The 19,540-nt window shown below is 46.3% G+C and overlaps 1 protein-coding gene across 1 annotated transcript in view; it reads left to right on the top strand.

Moving 5' to 3' along the window:
- Positions 1-12,186, top strand: part of ephb3a (eph receptor B3a) — a 42,668-nt gene extending 30,482 nt beyond the window's left edge. Inside the window, exons 12-15 of the mRNA XM_052087617.1 lie at positions 1,062-1,277; positions 1,613-1,762; positions 4,056-4,249; positions 9,405-12,186. Coding sequence (XP_051943577.1) covers positions 1,062-1,277; positions 1,613-1,762; positions 4,056-4,249; positions 9,405-9,516 — 672 coding nt within the window. The 3' untranslated portion in view covers positions 9,517-12,186. The remainder of the gene's footprint in view (positions 1-1,061; positions 1,278-1,612; positions 1,763-4,055; positions 4,250-9,404) is intronic.
- Positions 12,187-19,540: the final 7,354 nt, after the last annotated feature.

Below are 19,540 nucleotides of genomic sequence, written 5' to 3'. Positions count from 1 at the left end.
GCAGCAAACGCACTCTTAAATTTAGTTGTGGTCATTCCTCATTAAAATCACTGGAAGAAAGAGTCAAATGAATGTTTTTAGGGTCTTTACAAAGCCACTAATGTTCAGAAAATGCGTCTGGAGAAGTCAACACAATTGTTAAAGGGTGCCTTGATTTGATAGACTTTGCGCTGTTCGTGGAGAAACGAATGTCCACTCGGTCTGTTCCTCCTTTTGGCCATTGTTCAGAGCGAGTTGTCCTATTATAAAAATAACAAAAAACAAAAAATATAACAGCGTACGTGTCCTCCCCGGGTCACACTGTCACACTAACTGTGGCTCAAAAGGACTCCGAGTTCTAGAGGCGCATTTAAAGAAGGTACAACTGGAAATAAAAGCAAAAAATGCTTCCGTTATATCATACACATTCAAAAAAAAATTGTGTGTAACAGTAAGGAGTCTAGGCGGCCCGGTAGTCCAGTGGTTAGCACGTCGGCTTCACAGTGCAGAGGTACCGGGTTCGATTCCAGCTCCGGCCTCCCTGTGTGGAGTTTGCATGTTCTCCCGGGCCTGTGTGGGTTTTCTCCGGGTACTCCGGTTTCCTCCCACATTCCAAAAACATGCGTGGCAGGCTGATTGAACACTCTAAATTGTCCTTAGGTGTGAGTGTGAGCGTGGATGGTTGTCCGTCTCTGTGTGCCCTGCGATTGGCTGGCAACCGATTCAGGGTGTCCCCCGCCTACTGCCCGGAGACAGCTGGGATAGGCTCCAGCACCCCCCGCGACCCTAGTGAGGATCAAGCGGCTCGGAAGATGAATGAATGAATGAAAGTAAGGAGTCTAATCAATATATATCTAATTGGACAGGATTCTCATAAAAGGTCACCTGTCAATGACTGTCATGAAACATGATGACAGCTGTGGTGTTTATGGCCTCAGTAATTGTCTCGGATTGGATTCCTCGACTATCTTCGGCTTTTTCCCCTTTTTTTTTTTGCAACGCATCCCTTGCTCTCTTGTTTTTTTTGTTTTGTTCGTTTCCCTCTCCTCAAATCGAGCACCACCATCCTCTTGTGTCCTCAGCTGAACGATGGCCGCTTCACGGTGACTCAGCTGGTGGGGATGTTACGGGGCATCGCCGCGGGAATGAAGTACCTGTCGGACATGAACTATGTCCACAGAGACCTCGCTGCCCGCAATATCCTGGTCAACAGCAATTTGGTGTGCAAGGTCTCAGACTTTGGTCTGTCACGCTTTCTGGATGACACTTCGGCCGACCCCACTTACACAAGCTCACTGGTGAGTCTTTGTGTGTCTGTGTGTGTGTGTATTACTGTTTGCTAAGGTTTTGTCAGGAGAAAATGTCCCTATACGATAAGAAACAAGAAGTAAGGTCAATGAGGAGGGGGAGAGTAAAAATTCAAAATTGTAGCCAATTTATGCAGTCCACCTTTTGAAGTAATAGTCAACTGAGGTCCTCGGTACGCTAATTTAAAATGCCCACGTGGAGACTTCCCCATAGTATTTGCCAATGTTGACATCACTGTATGCACTGTTGCTACATGACTTCAGTATTTCCCAGACTGTGACCGTTCACTCCCTGCGTGCGTGTGTGTGTGTGTGTGTGTGAGCAGGGAGGGAAAATTCCCATCCGGTGGACGGCGCCAGAGGCCATCGCCTTCAGGAAGTTCACCTCTGCGAGCGACGTGTGGAGTTACGGCATCGTTATGTGGGAGGTGGTGTCGTATGGAGAAAGACCCTACTGGGACATGAGCAACCAGGACGTGAGTCAGCACGTCAACAAACGTGTCGCGTACATTTTCTTTGTCTTAAGTTGCGCGCAGAAATTTGAGTTGAGCGAGATGGTGGCAGCAAGAAGTAAAAAGCTTGCTAACGGACATGTCTTCTCTCTGCTCTGCGAGAACGGCGGCTCTTAGTGAAGTATATTTGGCTACTTTGTCTGCCGCTTGCTCTTAATTACGCTGCGTCTCTTCCTGCGTGTCTACTCAGTGCTGCCTGACATGTTGTGGCACAAAGTGGTACTGCGCTGAAGGTGTACACCTCCAAATTTGGACTTGGGTTAAAACAAACAAAAAAAAAATGAGTGATGGAACACTGTACTCAAGTAAAGTACAAATACTTAAAAAAAAAAGCTCCAAACGTACAATTGGAGATCCAAGGCACGTGCGGCTTTACATTTCAGACCGAGTCCGGTATCCACTATCTGACCAGGCCTGCACTCTTTATCTCCTCACTGCAGCAGCGTGTCTGTGTTCTGCTTTATTTCACCCTATTTACAACTTTCGTCTGCTGACCCTCCAACCCTCCCAAATATGCAGACTGCAAAGCTCCCCCCCCCCCCATGACACACCAACACACTCAGACACGGGCTGTTGTTACCCCCCGGGCTATCTGCAACACACAGACGTCGCAACTCCAGCAGTGAGTTCACAGCAAATTGTGTCCTTCCATCACACTCGCAACGCTTGGCGATTCACAGTGGAATAGCTGCTCGGCAATGCGATTCAAAGTCAGACTTTTAATGCCTATAAGAACAGAGAGAGAAAAAATAAATAAAAAAGGGGAGGCGCGGTGAAAATTGCCAGCAACAAACGCCGCGTGCGGTAATGAAAGTATCAAAGTCAAGAGCTTCCATTGTTCCCACTTGCCTCAGACTTTGCGCAATAAGCAACAGTCAACAAACAGAAGATGTAGAGAGAGGTTCTCGTCTGCTGCAAGCCCATCTATAAAAATGAAAATCCACGCAGAAGGAGGAGAGGAGGGCTGCAGGGGTGGGGGGGGGTTGCAATGTTTTTAGTCCCGGATGGCTTTTTTTTTTTTTCTTGTGGAGTTTTTAAACCATATGGAAAAAAAATACACTCAACCCTGTGAAAAATCCAGCAAGTGAACGTTTGCAGTCTACGCTTTATGGAGAATGTTGTTTGTGTCATTTTGGAAAGAAACCGACAGTATGCGATAGTGAGGCTTTTTGTTGCTCAAAATAAAAATCTGTTGAGGCTTAGCATGCATACATGTAGCATCCTAATAGCTTACCGTATTTTCACGACTATTCGACGCACTGTACGGTTGGGCGCACTCTCATTAATGGGTGACATTTCTGTATTTTACACATATACAGACCGCACTGTACCAATGGGCGCAGTTTTACAGTGGTAAAACATACGCCAGCTTAAACATACGGCATGCATGCGCGCACGCTAACACGTTAGCTTGAAGCATACGGTAGCATGCCAAGACATACAGATACAAGCTAAAAACACGTTTTTAAAAAGGCAACGAAAGCAGAACTGAGTTCGGGTGTATTTTATTTAGCCATCGTACAATGTTCTCACGTTTTTCGATCAATCATCACCCAGAAATCCATCAAAGTCCTCATCCTGTGTATCAGAAGCAGAGAACTGCACATCCCAGTTGTCATTGAACGCATCACATGCTAGTGTGAGTTGCTACGCATTGCCGAGCGGAAAGAAGGAGTAGCAACAGCAAAGTCAACATTTCTCTCGTGAGAAGCTTTCCCACATTTGAATGTAAAGAACAGACCGAAACATGGTGGCAGCGCGTGTGTGTAGAAAGAATTGAACAATTGTGCAAGTACCGTAATCCTCTCCCTCTCCATATATGTATAAATACACGCCCATCCTTCCCTGATTGGCCGACTTCTTTCCCGCATGCCTGGCCACAGTCACTTCCGCCTTTTCTCTATATAAACAGCGTGTCGGCTGTCAGTCAGATTTTGGAACTCGGCGCATATAAATGACGCTCCGCACCATAAGGCGTCCTGTCCATTTTGGAGAACATTTTAGACTTTGAATGGCGCCTTATAGTCGTGAAAATACAGTACACTGATATTCCTCTAATTACAAACCGCCATTTATTTATTCATTTGTTTGTTTTTTTTTTTTAATGCCAGAGGTGATTTTATTTTGAAAGAAAAATCCCCGTCTCCTTTGACTTTCAACAAGCATTCGAACGACCGGCCAATTTCTTAGCAAATACCCCTCTCTCTCTCGAGTCTGCCAACCGTGATGAATAAAATTGTCCGAAACTGTCCTGCAGGTGATGACGGCGGTTGAGCAGGACTACCGGCTCCCCCCGCCCATGGACTGCCCCATGGTGCTGCACCAGCTCATGTTGGAATGCTGGATGAAGGAGCGCAACCTGAGGCCCAAGTTCTCGCGCATCGTCAACACGTTGGACAAACTGCTGCGCAACGCCGGCAGCCTCAAGGTGGTGACGAGCACGTACTCGGGGTGAGTGGACTTGAGCTTCCGTCGTTATTTGTGGTGGAAATGAAAAGGTGATTGAATTGTTGAGCGATCTAAACTTTGAGAACCACTGGTCGCTGGAACGAGAGCCTTTTCTTTTTCGCATCTGACAATTTGGTGGCTGGAGGTAAACTAAACTTGACACCGGTCGAAAGCATTGGAGACGTAGCATGACACCCTCTTGTGACTGACTCCAAGTCAGCCCCTCGGATCTATCAGAAGCTCCGAAATGGAATTGCTGTCATGATAAGTTTTGTTTCTGGCATCTCACAAACGGGTAGCGCGAGTTGAAAAATCCTCCCGTCCGCCACTCATTGATCTAATTTGTACCTGCCTTTCAGACAAGGTAATAAAATCGCGCTCTGTAAATCATCTCAGGTTTGATCAATCACATGCAATGTGCTCAATTCATCTTATCGGAATATACTCCTCCCAAAATCCTGTAAAATGAACACCGTTGGCATTTTGGCAGACGCCGTCCTGGATGCCCTCCGTTAGCTCCACATCTTCAGCTTTCGCATGCGCTTTGCATAAGCAATCAAGCGTGCGGCCATTTTTTTTCCAGGCAAGTAAATCGGGCCCGGAGAGTGAGTAGATTTCTTCGTTAAACTGAGACGAGCTCATCATTATTTCAGTGCGTGGATGGGCTATCGTTAGTTTTTGTACGATCGGTGTTGTACTAAAGTGAAAGGATTCTGTGAACACGGCTTTGAGCCAGCCGCCTGCTGCGCACCAACTCAGTGGGTGGTGACCGCCGAGCGAAGGGATCCCTTTTCTCTCGGAGATGGCTGTGAAAATCCCACTGTGCGTTTTTTTTGTCATGTGACTGCCCACCCAAGTCAACGCGTCGGGTTTAAGGATGTGATGACGAGCGCTCGTCATGGAGGATTGGAACGGCAGATTTTCACTGCCACGTTGAACGGTTTTCTTGTAATCAATCGGAATGAGCCAAAGTGCTTCCTCAGAAGCATCGATACTTGAGTGGAGAAAAAAAACAGGAGTCCAGGAAAGGTTAGCGGAGAAAGATACAAACTAGGGAATAGACTTGGGTACAAAGGTTTAAAAAAAAAAAAAAAAGGACTGGATTTTGTTCGATTCAATGGGATTGCGAATCGATTCACGTTTGAGAGGGTCTGACGCAATGAGTTGCTTGTTGTTCTTTTACGTACAGTGAGTGCACAAGAATGAACTTGTCAGTATGGTAAATGTGGCATTTCCTTCCAAGTTTTAGCCCCCCCCCCCTCCCCATAAAAGACGATTCGATATGGATGTCGAAAGCAGAACTCAATTCGATTTGATTCGCTGCACTCGAATCTTTTGAATCAAAAAACGATTTTCCAATTCTACTTTTTTTATTGTTTATTTCATTCCTGAGGGCGGCCCGGTAGTCCAGTGGTTAGCACGTCGGCTTCACAGTGCAGAGGTACCGGGTTCGATTCCAGCTCCGGCCTCCCTGTGTGGAGTTTGCATGTTCTCCCCGGGCCTGCGTGGGTTTTCTCCGGGTGCTCCGGTTTCCTCCCACATTCCAAAAACATGCATGGCAGGCTGATTGAACACTCTAAATTGTCCCTAAGTGCGAGTGTGAGTGCGGATGGTTGTTCGTCTCTGTGTGCCCTGCGATTGGCTGGCAACCGATTCAGGGTGTCCCCCCCCTACTGCCCGGAGACAGCTGGGATAGGCTCCAGCACCCCCGCGGACCCTAGTGAGGATCAAGCGGCTCGGAAGATGAATGAATGAATGAATTTCATTCCTGTGACAGTAGCTAGCAGAAAGCATTTGCTCTTTAATTCCCACCACCGATAATGAACGCGTGCTGCGTTCATTTTATTTTTTATTTTTTCACCTCCGCAAGAGAAGCTCATCTCAGTAAAGAAAAACGAAAGCACGATACACGACCTGCCCTTTGACCCCGTGTGAAAATGTGCCCGCTATTGCATATGACAGCTGTGAAGCAGAGGATGAAGCCTCCTTCACGGCGAGAGATGTCTCTGCCCCCCGGGGGGTTGTTGGAATAAGATGTCGTGGAAAAGACAAATATGGCGGGCTCGCAAAGAGCCAAATGAGATTCCCTCTCGTCGGGTTTGTCGCTTTTCAGCTCGTTTTTGAGAGCGAAACCCTCGCTCCCTCAGAGCCGGAAGGCTTTTTGTTGCCAGACAGTCGCGCGCCTCCGCCGCTCTGTGAAGGCAACGTCTTCACAGGTGCCGGTGCGCCTGATGATCGTTTGTTCTTTCAACGTCGAGCGCGGCGAATGAGACTCTTCCGGCTTCGCTCGCTTCTCGGATTCTTTTGTGGGACGTATCGATCGATCTATCTGTCCTGGGAGTCTTTAAAAAAAGTGTCCGTTAATCGTTTAGAATGTGTTTAAAGCGGACATTTTTTACCTATTTGAAATTCTACTACTGGTCTATAAACCACTGAATGGTTTAGGTCCCGGATACAGGAAAGGAATGCGAAAAAAAAAACAATAGACTCTGCTGTAGTAGCGTTTAGCTGTTCTCCTGCACGCAAATAGAATAAAGCCGCAATGTGTCAATTCTGGGGAAAATCGATGCATTTTTTTTTCCCCTTAAGATAAGATAAGATATCCTTTATTCGTCCCACACTGGGGAAATTTACAGCCTCCAGCAGCAAGAATGTATGTAGAAAGAAGAAAGAAGAAAGAGAGAAAAAAAACAACAAACATCTTTCAATTAAATGCAATATGAACACAACATGGATAAATCGCAGTACTATTTACAATTTTCCTTCACATACTTTAATTATTATTATTATTATGATTGTTATTTTTTATTCATCAGCCTGACAGCAGTCGGTAGGAACGAGCGTCGGTATCTCTCCTTCTTGCAGCGCGGGTGTAACAGTCTCTGGCTGAAGGAGCTACCAAGTGCTGTCAGGGCGGGCTGGAGGAGGGGGTGGGAGGGACTGGCCATCATAGCTTTAAGGCCATCACCTTACCTGTGATGAAAGAAGTTCGACGCATTTCTAAAATCAAATCTTCTAAAATCTTGTTTGGGCTGCATGCACTTTGGCTTTTGCTTGTAAAGGCAGCACGTTGACTTACCTTGTGCATGAAACGCGCTTTCAAAATCAAGCTGCCTCGGCTTGCCCAATCACTGATTCATCGCGTTGAATCAGAATTGAGCACACGGGGGCTGTCTCCAGCTCTCTCGTGCTATTTTGCTTCCGATGGGCGCAAAACGGTAAGAATGACACCTCGCGTATCCAGGTGGTGTGCCGGCTCCAGCTACTTGGCGCAGCGCTTCACTCGCGCGCCGCAGGCCCCCAAGCGATATGCCAAGATTTGGGCTCAGTGAAGCTAATTGTGTGTGGAAATATCACGGCTGACCTCGGTTTAATTCCCCCCCGACGCTTGGCGAGATGCTGGAATGTCGGCGGTAGGACAGACAGCAGCCAAGGGCCGCCGATGTGGAAAAGCAGGCGGTGATGAAGTGTGAGTAATAAGGGAGATTGAGGAGAAGCTAAAAGAGAGGAATGTGTTTAATTAGCTTGCTAATGAGCTTTTTGATGCACCGGGAAGAGTGCGCGCCCTGTGCCGTCTTGGGGGGGGGGGGGGGGGCAACGGGAAAGAAGTGTGTGAGACGAGCGTGTGCGCGTGTTATGCTACGTGTCACCGTGCGCTGATGACATGCCAATGATTAATTTATGGCCTCGTCTGTATGCCACAGCAAGAGATAGTGGCAAGAGGAGGGGGGGGCGCATTGTGTTGTCAGCGTGTGATTGTAACCATGGTCGGCAACATGGCGTCCCCGGGGAGAGATGAGATGGAAGGCGTCTCCTCGCCCAGTGGTTCTCAAACGACGGTCCCCAGCCGTACCTCGGTGGCCTGCAAAATACATTTGCAATGAATTATGTTGCACCAAAAAAAAAAAAAACAGTTTCTTGCCTGAATTCCCAAATGGATTTGGGATAACCGAATATTTCCATCATTCTACCCCAACATTAACACACCACCCCAAAATCATGTGCAATCACTAATTTAATGCCCTTAAAACGGAATTTATGACTCTGACATTGATTTAAATGGTCGTCGTCAGTGCATTGCCAATGCAAGCCTTCCACATCAAAGTCTGTGCCCCCCCTCCCGCATCCCCCTGACCAGGAAAAAAAAATCATTTAATCCAAAACAAACAACCATGGCTGCATCATCTTCTTCCCAAACGTCTCGTACCAAAGAGTGATGCAAGAAGTAATACAATCAGATGGCTAAGCTAAGGTAGCTGAAAAGGAATCTGCATGCGCTTACCTCATCGCTGACCAGGAGACAGATCAATAGTGTCGATTAATCCAAAGATATCAAATTGAACATATTTGGACAAACGAGGTGTCGTCATGACAGCAACAACTGGCACACCCATAAAACATTCATTCATTCATTCATTCATCTTCCGAGCCGCTTCATCCCCACTAGGGTCGCGGGGGTGCTGGAGCCTATCCCAGCTGTCTTCGGGCAGTCGGCGGGGGACACCCTGAATCGGTTGCCAGCCAATCGCAGGGCACACAGAAACGAACAACCATTCGCACTCACACTCACACCTAGGGACAATTTAGAGTGTTCAATCAGCCTGCCGCGCATGTTCTTGGAATGTGGGAGGAAACCGGAGCACCCGGAGAAAATCCACGCAGGCCCGGGGAGAACATGCAAACTCCACACAGGGAGGCCGGAGCTGGAATCGAACCCGGTACCTCTGCACTGTGAAGCCGACGTGCTAACCACTGGATAACCGGGCCGCCTCGATTATTCCAAAGATATCAAATTGAACATATTTGGACAAACGAGGTGTCCTCCTGACAGCAACGACTGGCACACCCATAAAACATAGTTGCACCAATTCCTTGTCTCTACTTTAGCTTTGTGCCAATAAAAGCTCGGATATAATTGCGTCTCACATCAATCCGAAATCCCCGCGGCTCTTCTCTCACGCAGAAAAGTCACCAGTGCACTTTCAGCCCTTCATTGAATGAAAAAAAAAAACGGTAAAAAAACACACAAATGCGGAATGAAAAAAAAAAGACCTTTGCCGCGGAAACGGCGGTAAAAGCCGACCGAGTGGAAAACGTGGGCTGCGCCGCGATGTGTCACTTGACCCGCCGCTGACTTTGTCCGACTTGTAACCGACAGGGACCTGCTGAGGCTGGGAGGAACGCTGCCGGGACACAACAGGAAAAGTCCGGAGAGCAGTGAGGAAATTGTGCGGCAGCAAATGAGCCAAACTCTCCCCATCAGAGTGTGAGCTGCCGCCAAAAGCGACCTCGTGGAGACGGAACGCTCAAAAGAAACTACCTAGAGAAACTCTCGAGGCGAAGCGCCCGATGTAAAATAACCAGAGGGAAGCTCCCACTGCACAGGAAGGACCACTCGGATTACTTTGTGCGAGCGCTCGAAGACTTTGTGTTAAAAGAGAATGTTCCATTGCGGTCTGTGTGTGTGTGTGTGTGTGTGTGTGTGTGTGTGTGTGTGTGCGTGCGCGCGTGTGTTCTTCATTGGTGGTTTTGTGACTGTTGACATCACGCCAAACTTCTTCTGGGCCCTCTCAGGTTGTGTTTGCATGTTTGCATGTGTTTTCTGCTGGTTGGGAGCCAGTTGGGCTTCTCCTCGAGAAACTTAGGATGAGGGTCTGGAAGGATCCGACAGTGCCAAGATTCAAAGACAGCTGTTGGAGGTGTCTTTTTAGTTTTGTTTTTTTTTTTCCAGTATCAATTGGGAATCGTAAAACAAATACAAAAAAGACATGGAAAAAGTAATTCATTATTTAGTTGCAAAGACTGAGCAGGAAATCGAGTTAAATTGTGGCGACATAGCGTCAAAATGTTTTATCACCGGGAAAGTTTGACTGTTTTTTTTTTGTTTTTTTTGTGGGAGGTCGGGGTGAGGCTATATAAACACTTGAGCGCCATTGTTTGCGTCAGTGGTTGTTCATTGTAACTGCAAGTGACTCACATCCATTCCGAGCAGTTAGCGCATGGATTTAGCTCGCTGGGTATGCGCGCATCTCGAAAATGCCTCTCCCTGGGATGTCCCCCCCTTTTCAGAACAAGCTCGGTGTTGTCATTTAAATCCCCGAGTTCGGTGGTGACATTGCGAACGACGTCAAATGAAACCCGAGAGCCCGTAAGCTAGCTCGTGGCGAGCTTCTGTCGTTGCGTTTTGGATTTACTCCAATTTGGCAGGGTTTCTAAAAAAAAAAAAAACTCTGCGGTGTGTCTAATATGGAAGATATTTATTTTTATTTTACAGGGACTTGGAAATGGTCAGGTTTATGTGACCCGTATGTTTGATGAATTTACGTAGCTTGTTAGTCGCCACAGTCAGTCCAGACCACCAGCTAGCACCTTCACTTATCGGAGGACAGGACAGGACAGGACAGGACAGGACAGGAGTCCCAAAAGATAAAGGTACCTAAGCAGCCTTCTCTTCCGTGCCTTCATGCGCTCCCGGAAGGATTCTTTCACGATCCTCCACAACTTTCGTCGACGTAACAATCCCATGAGCTTGAGAAATCGGAAAAGCATTTGACCGACTGTGGCTGCTAACCTGCTAGCGTATCTTGTGAGGAATCCCAATTGCCAAATTTACGGGTCCCCGTAAACACAACCAAATACTCAAATCAAACTCTGTCCTCTGGCACATTTTTTTTTTCAATTCATTCATTTTATTTCATAGAATCGAATTCATTTCACTCTTTGTGTTGGATTCAAAAGCAATTAAAATAATGAGCTAACTTTTGTTTTTGCAATTGCCAGTTGAAACAAAAAAGAACAAATGCTACACAGATTATTATTTTATTTTTTTTACTTAATCTACTCTGTCTCTCTCTTCCTGTTACTTTTTTTTTAGGGGGGGGTCACTTGCCAGGTAAATTTGCTTCCACGTAAACTTCATGTCTTCCACACATGAACTGGGAGAATTCCGTGTTCTAATTGTGTACAAAGCATCCGAGTCTTCACGTGGTCTCTCCTCGCAGAGCAAGACTGCAAAATGATACTGTGCTGGACACGTCCGTCACGTGCATGCCAAATTGGAATCTTCCGCGTTATATGTTGCTTTGCCGGCATTTGCTACGGACTTTAACGTCCGCATTTTCTTATTTGAAACCTATACGCATTGTTTCGAATGCTAACTTAAGACTGATGAAGTGTATTTGTGCTTTTTTTTTTTAAAACCGAGGCTCAAAGGTTTTTTTTTGTTTTTTTTTTAATTACAACGCTCGCGTGGTCGTGCGCGTGCGTGCGTGTTTTCTTTCAGTGATCGATCAGACCAGAATGAATGAGTAAACCTTTGAAAGGACAAAATGGAGACAATTCTGCTATTCAGCTTTTCCATGTGACTATTTTTTGCATTTTAATGAACGACGCCTGTGAATTGTCGCTCCGACTTTGGCAAACATGTTTGCGTTAAAAAGGTCACGCCAACAGATGAAAGCGTTCTGACCTTAAAACTGAACTGACCCACAAATGTGGATTGAAAGTCGACGGCTTCCCGATCCGTTACTCCTGAATGTTGTCCGGTGCGGTTCCTATTCAAGTCAATGACTGCCTGTATATACCCCATGGTAACTCTTTTGGATCAATCCGCATTGTACTGCTTTCTGACCTGACTTTGGCCTCTGTGTGACCTTTGTTTACATGCTTGTTTGTTTGTTGGTGAGGAAGCAAACAATGGCAAAAAAAATGAAAAGTGTTAACGGTCATTACGTATCTGAAACTGTGTCACAAAGAAAGAAGAAGAAAACATGCGTCTGTAAGGGCGGACTTTTTCCTGTGCAATTCAAGGTGTAGTAGATACTGTATATCCCAAAAAAAAACACACACACACAAAAAAAAGCCAGAAAACTAGAAGAAAAATCTGCATTTCTCCTTCAATATTTTTACGATAATCATATGCAAATAAATTATTAAACAGATGTCTGGTATTCTCTTTGATTTCCCTGCATGTTCACCAGGCTGGAGTTTCAGGTCTCATTCCGGCCGAGAGATGAAAAGAAGGAATAGCAAATATGTTTTACCGCCACAGTTGGAAAATCGCAACGGTTTGGGATGGACTCGTTTTGGTTTATTAGATGAGTTAACATTTGTGCCACTCGCCAAATAATGATATCACGTGCCTGAACCGGAATTTTTTTTTTTTTTGTTCTAGGCTTCGTTACTGGAGAAGCATCAAGGAGACAAAGTTAATATGGCTGTCGATGTTGTTCTGCTTTAATCTGTCAGCCAGGACACAAAGCTCAGAGCAGGTGAGCAAAGCTGTCACCTTTTGGTTTTTCTAGACGGGGAAGAGGCTCATGTGTCAGTACGGATGTGTCGATTGGGTGGTGATGTGGGCTGGGTCTTGCCTAATCATCTCCAGCGACTGCTCAAAACGACATCCTCCTTTTTAATCAGCCTCCAAATAGGGGACAGCTAGCCTGCTAGCCTTGTGTTCTTCTTATGTTGGCTATATACCGGGTTCTTATTGGTTGGGATTTTTAATTCTAATTAGTTTTGATTTCATTTTGAGTCTATTTTTTTGTTTTGTTTTGGGGGGGGGGGTTGTTTTTTAGTTTTTATGAGTTTTCGTTTTTTGAAAAAGACATTTAATTTAGATTTAGTGTTAGTTTTAGTTTTGTAAAAAAAGAATCCGTTATACTTAATATGGAAGATTAAAAATAAAAACTATGGAAAGCAGTGTGTTAAAAAGAAAACTTTATCAAAATTTGTTTTGATTCCATTTTGAGTCTAGTTTTTTTTTGGGCGGGGGTGTTTTTTAGTTTTTGAGTTTTCGTTTTTTGAAAAAGACATTTAATTTAGATTTAGTGTTAGTTTTAGTTTTGTAAAAAAGAATCTGTTATACTTAATATGGAAGATTAAAAATTAAAAAAACTATGGAAAGCAGTGTGTTAAAAAGAAAAACTAATCAAAATTTGTTTTGATTTCATTTTGAGTCTAGTTTTTTTTGGGGTGGGGGTGTTTTTTAGTTTTTGAGTTTTCGTTTTTTGAAAAAGACATTTAATTTAGATTTAGTGTTAGTTTTAGTTTTGTAAAAAAGAATCCGTTATACTTAATATGGAAGATTAAAAATTAAAAAAACTATGGAAAGCAGTGTGTTAAAAAGAAAAACTAATCAAAATTTGTTTTGATTTCATTTTGAGTAGTTTTTTTTGGGGCGGGGGTGTTTTTTAGTTTTTGAGTTTTCGTTTTTTGAAAAAGACATTTAATTTAGATTTAGTTTTAGTTTTGTAAAAAAAAAATCCGTTATACTTAATATGGAAGAGTAAAAATTAAAAACTATGGTAAGCAGTGTGTTAAAAAGAAAAACTAATCAAAATTAGTTTTGATTTCATTTTGAGTCGTTTTTTTCGGGGGGGTTAGTTTTTATTAGTTTTCATTTTTTGAAAAAGACATTTAATTTTGATTTAGTTTTGTAAAAAAGAATCCGTTTTACTCATATGGAAGATTAAATTTTTTTAAAAACTATGGTAAGCAGTGTGTTAAAAATAAAATAAAATAACATATTTGTAGGCGGCATGGGGTTAGCATTCATTCCACCGCCCCCCAGAGTATCCAATTACTGCCCAGCACTTTCCAATTTCTTGATCGCCCGAAAGGACGTTCTCGATCGCAGGAAACCCACAACGCTGGCGGCCCTTCGACAAGAAATATCAAAGTGCTCGAGCTCACATGACTGACTGCTTCTGAGCCAGTCTCACTTAGAACCGAGCCCGGCCTAAAACCACTGCGTATTTCTTGATGTTTGCTCGCTATCCATTGCGTCCGAGATCCGATGAAACATTCAACCGAGGCGTCCCGTCTCCCATTCAACATTTGAAATGTCTGGCTCAACGCTCGCCAGAGAAAACATTCCCTCCGTCTCAGCAGAAACAGCTTTGGAATATATCTCGCCGCCGCCGCATCCGAGAGATGATGCAAAAAGACTGCAAAGAGGAAACGTCTCATTAAGGTAGTGCCGATCACACAGATTTTTTAATGAGCGCGCCGGGGGGTCGGAAAACCCGAGAGGATGACGGGATGTCGGCGCGACGGGCGATTTTGGAGTTCGGTAAGCTGCCAATTTGCGCTTGGCGGCCAAAAGGCGATGTCGCCGCTCAGGCCGTGGGGATTAAGGCCGGATTAACGGCAGCGGCTCAGTTGCCCACGAAACCAAAGCCGAGACAAAATAGCGGAAGCTCACTGCAAACTCACGTCTGGGCGTACACGAAACACACGTTTGTGTTGGCCGCGCTAACTCGCGCAAATCTGCTGGTAGTGATTTGTCAGATTTAGCTCACGTTTACTTGCGAACGGGCTTTCGGGAATGCGCCGGTCGGTTCTCATCGGTGCTCCAATGACTCGTTCGCGGGACTGTCCAACGGCCCCCAAATTGCAAGGGGTCGGCAAGCAGGCGTATTCGGAGCAACGAGTTGCTTGGCGGGAGGGTTTGCGACGCATCGGGGTCTTTCAACGGCGTAACGATTTGCCACATCCCATCAATGGAAAAAGGAGGATGCAGCCGCTAAACCCCCCAAAACTGCGAGGAGACAAAAAAATATCAGGCTTTGAAGCATCCGGTATGCTGGCTCTTTTTGCGGAGCGATTTCTGCATGTGGAAATGGCAAAGAACAAATGGAAATCAAAGTCTTTTCAGCAACAATTTATATGCAAAACCGGGAAGGTGGCAAACGGCGCGAATGGGGCACGCTGAGAAAAAGCGACAGAATGATGAGACGTAACGTGAGGGTGATGAAAATATATGAAAGGCCTTTTTTTTTAAAAATCCGAATCTTCCCTGCTTTGACCTTGAATGCTGTGCAATTGCCATTGGTTTCTTTTAAGCGACGACGATAGTCTGCGACTTATTCATTTTCTTCTACTGTCGCGTTTCGGTTTGGTATGCTCGCGTTTTCAGGGCTGTCGCTTTTGCGCTCGCTTAGCTTCCCCGTCTGCCATTTGTACGCCGCCGCTGATGTGGAGGAGGAGGTTGAAGCCGCGCGACTCGGTTTGATTGAATTTAAAACGCGTCCGAGGCCGAGGCCATCGATTCAAGGGTGTCGCCAGCCCGGCGCGTACGAAGGGCGCCGTGCGCCCAGATGAGCGGACCGACTGCGGCCGTCCCTCATCCTGTCGCTCGGCTCAGGGCCACACACGTGCGCGCCGACAAAAACAGAAACAGGCAGGCAGGCCCTGGAGCGCAAGTCGGGGGAAATAAATGCGAGCGTCAGGGGTGGCAGATGGGACGGCGTTTGTTTAACGATGTCATGAAATGTTTAAGCATTTTGTGGGGGAGTTATTCTTGCGAACATGAGCGGGGTATGGCGGTGCGCTGCCGGTAATGGCCTGTAGGTGGCTGTAGTGAGTATATTATTACGAATATAATAATATATATTATATTATTAATATTCAAGCGAGACAGATGATACCTACGTTGTCTCAAACTGTTCAACATTTCCGCTCTCTGTCACAAGACAAGAAAAGCAAATGGAAAAAAAAGCATCCGAAACACGCGACGGAGTGAAGTGGGTTTCAAAGCGGCGGCGCCATCGGCTGTGGCTGACAAGACGGGCATCGTTTGCATGCATTTGAATACCTTGGTTCAAAAAAAAAAAAGATTATGCATTAGTGTGTTTGCTGATGAGATTGAAGGGTTTGGACCTCCTTCATCCCGGTTTGAATCACAAATCCCCGCTCGGGAGGGCGAACGTCTGCCGACGGGGGTGGAGAAGGGAGACGGGAGACGGAAAGCTTTTTAGTAAACACGTCGGGTGCGGGCGTGTGATGCGGCGCTTTTCCCGAACAGATGTCCCAGATCAGCGGAGAACAGAGACCAAAGGCCAAAGAGACTCGGTGCATCCCGGTCGACTTAACCCCCCCCCCCCCGTCCTTGTAAAACGCGCAAAGTATCAGCGACAGGCAGCGAGGCGAATCTCGCCCCGCCAGACTGCCACTCAAACCATTCAAAGGGGGGCTCTCTTTTGTTGCGGCCCGTGGGGGGCGTGTTGACGACGAGGCCTCCTGGCTGGGGGGGGGGGGGGGGGGTCAACGACGGCAATCTGTGTCAGCGCCGCTTCATCGTGAAATAATAGCAAGCACCACCGAAGCAACAACACAAAAAAACAAAGAAAGAAAGAAAACAAACACACCCGCGCAGGCAGATTGGTATGGCCCGAACGTACCTGCATATTGGAAATAAATGGCCTGCCAAGCGTTTGATGGCTTTCTAGAAATGCGGAATGCTTCTAATGCCTCGGCTGCTCCCAAGTAATCATCGCCATGGTAACACTTGACACGGGGCCATTCATCACGCCGACCATATAAACTCGGCCTTCTTCTCGACAACAAGTCACATACGGGCTCAACCTTTTAGTTCCCGCGCAACAATTATGGCGCCGCATCTCAAAAGCAGGACGGTTAATTGTCGCGCGCTGTGTCACCACCTCGCCGCGATAATTGTCGGTCATTACTGTTAATTGCTCCGTGGAGGGGTGGGGGGGGGGGGCTGTTCGGGCGATGGCATGGATGCTAATGAGGCGAGATTGTTGACAGACGGCATGCCGGACTTCATATCAAATGAAAAAGTGATGATTCCATTCCCTTTTTTTAGAGGGGGAGGGGGGCTGATACCCGAAAATCGATTTCAATCACTCTCAGGCCCGCTGGCCTTTACTCGTCTGCAAAATTAACGACGGCAGATTTACAGCGCGTGCAGCGCGGGATTTATGCCATCGACAAAAAATGGAGCCTCTGCGTCTTGTTGACACCAAATATATATATATATATATATATTTTTTTTTGCTCACAAAACAGAATTGAGTCACAAGAATAGAATTGAAATAGACAAACAGGAATAAAGATTTATGTCTCATTTTATGACCACCCATTTTCCATTTTTGCCAAAATTTTGGTGGACCGTCGTCCCATCCGACACTTGTAGGAGACAATAATGGCTCGAGTCTTATTTATCTTCCGGCTATTCCGTTTTTGTTTTTGTTTTTCATTTTATTTTTCAGTTTCGGTCACTGTGATTGCAGAAAACAAAGAGACTTTTTTTTTTGCAGATGAGATGCTCTTTTTTTGGGGGGGGGGCAGTTGCGGGACCAGCAGGTTGACATTCTCATGATTCTTTCAGACTCGGCATTCGTTCGATTGCAGTCTTTGTCCGCAATGTTCAAAATGCCGACGCGTCGTCTCGGAGAAATTTCTTTGGACATCTTGTCTTTTCCGTCCGTGTGTGTGTGTGTGTGTGTGTGTTTTCCCTCCTTGATCTTGTTTCTTCCATTCCAATTATAGAAATCTCAGCAGCCCACCACGAAACCTCGCTGCGACCGCGTTCATTCCGAGTGATGTGGACGTTTTGACTCGGCCGTCCCCGCTTTGGTGAGTTCTTGAGTTTTGAAGGTAGGGGAGGGGGAGGGGGGGGTTTATAGCCACCGTGATCATTTTAGCGCCGCCGACTCATATGGACGGCGTTTTTTGAAGTCATTTAAGCACAAAAGAGCCGCTTCACCGCGCTGGAATTTTCACATTTCATTGTTTGGCTGCGGAAGCTTCAAAAGAAAGCCGAGCTTAGAGATGCGGCGCCTTGTCGATAATGAGGCCGTATCTGGAGGAGAACAGCCTCACCACCGCCGAGCGGCCGCATGAGCTCGGCGAGAGGAGCCGACGCCTCATCCGCTCGAACGGTCGCGTGAAGCTTTTTGTGAGGCGTTTGGCTGTGAATTCATCCAGCATGTCCGCTGTCTGAAAGAAGATGACGAGGGAGGGATTAGCGCAACACAACAGAGGTAAGAGTGTCAGGGAGTTTTCGCCAAAACTCCAGAGCTCTCTTTTGATACCCCCTCCACCACTTCCGAAGCCGTCGCCATGGCAACTGCAGTGCGCCGCCGCGATAAGAGCGCGACAGGGGGATGATGGAAGGAGTCGACGGATCATTTTGGAGAAGGTGCCGCCGACCCTTTCTTGCGGGAGGCGCGAAAATGAATGGCGCACGCAGATGGTACGCATCATACTACAAAGTGGAAACTTCAGACACCAGCCCGGTAGTATTTCACACCGTAAATGTCCGCGACTGTCGCTCTCTTCTTCTTCTTCTTCCTCGAGCCTTTCGGGGGTTTATCAGCCGGGCCGAGCTTCACTTGCGCGAAACTTCAGAGTTGAGCTTTTTTGAAGTGCGTTTTTTTTCCGCTCGTTTGTTGACTCGCCAGCCGCCGCGGACAAAAAAAACAACATTCAACTGCAGAGGTGCTCCGTGCCAGATTATAGCGGGAGCTCATTTGCATGTGAAGTCTCTGCGGAAGGTGACAAAGAATTAAACAAAATATATAAACAGCATAGAGAGAAAAAAAGGTTTGGAGAGTTCCGAGGGATTGAGAGTGGTGGTAAACTGTGTACCGTGGGCTGCCACCGGGGGCAGCAAACAACCGAAAGTGTCCCATTTGACAAACAACAGTGCTTTTTGCACCACTGAATGCACTTAATTCCTAAAAATGGCCACTAATTGAGCCCCAGCTGCATGTTGGCGGCTGAAAAAAAAAAAGAAGAAGAAATCGGGCCGACCAACCCAAGAGATCCAAGTCTCCGCCCCCACCCCACCTTGAGGTCTTGTCGGCTCGCTCGGTAAGCATTGTGGCTTGTTAACACACACGGGGGGGGTTGTAAGGATAAAGAAAAATCGGGAGAGGATGCGAAAAAAAAAAAAAGGCAACCGCTGCAGGGCTCTCATTCCAGGCTGGACATGACATGAAAAGTCATGCGAATGTCTTTGATGTTTCGTTCAAGTCAACCACAGCGGAGCAAAGCAACGGAAATGTCTTTTATTCTTCTTCTTCTTTTTTTTTCTGGCATGAGTCGGATAGCTCAATTGAATCTCCAGCTAAATGATAAAGATGTAAAAATCCATCGGCGGAAAGGGGGGGTCGAATACGATCCAGTCTTTGCACATGCGTTTACCCTTTGTTCTTATCGCAGATAATCACAAGAGCATCTGATCGATAACCTTAATTACATGATGGATGCTTTATGAGACGGCTTTGCATCGATGCGCTCGGCTCGTTTCGCCGCTCTCGCTCAGACAAGTGTTATTATGTCTGCGTTGCCACATTTTTTATTTTTTTTTCACTGCAATATTCAGGTTGGAAGAGGAACCGGATTGCCTTTTTATGCTGATGGCTTCCTCTTGACTTTACCGCACAATCGAGTCTGTTTGTCTTTTTTTTTCTTCCCGCTTTTAAAGCACGAGTTCAGTGCGCTCGTAACTCAAAACGCCCGTGTCTTGAATCGTTACCCCCC

This window comes from Hippocampus zosterae, chromosome 15, assembly GCF_025434085.1.
Source record: "Hippocampus zosterae strain Florida chromosome 15, ASM2543408v3, whole genome shotgun sequence".
Classification (NCBI taxonomy): domain Eukaryota; kingdom Metazoa; phylum Chordata; class Actinopteri; order Syngnathiformes; family Syngnathidae; genus Hippocampus; species Hippocampus zosterae.
This window is presented reverse-complemented; position numbering and strand designations above follow the sequence as displayed.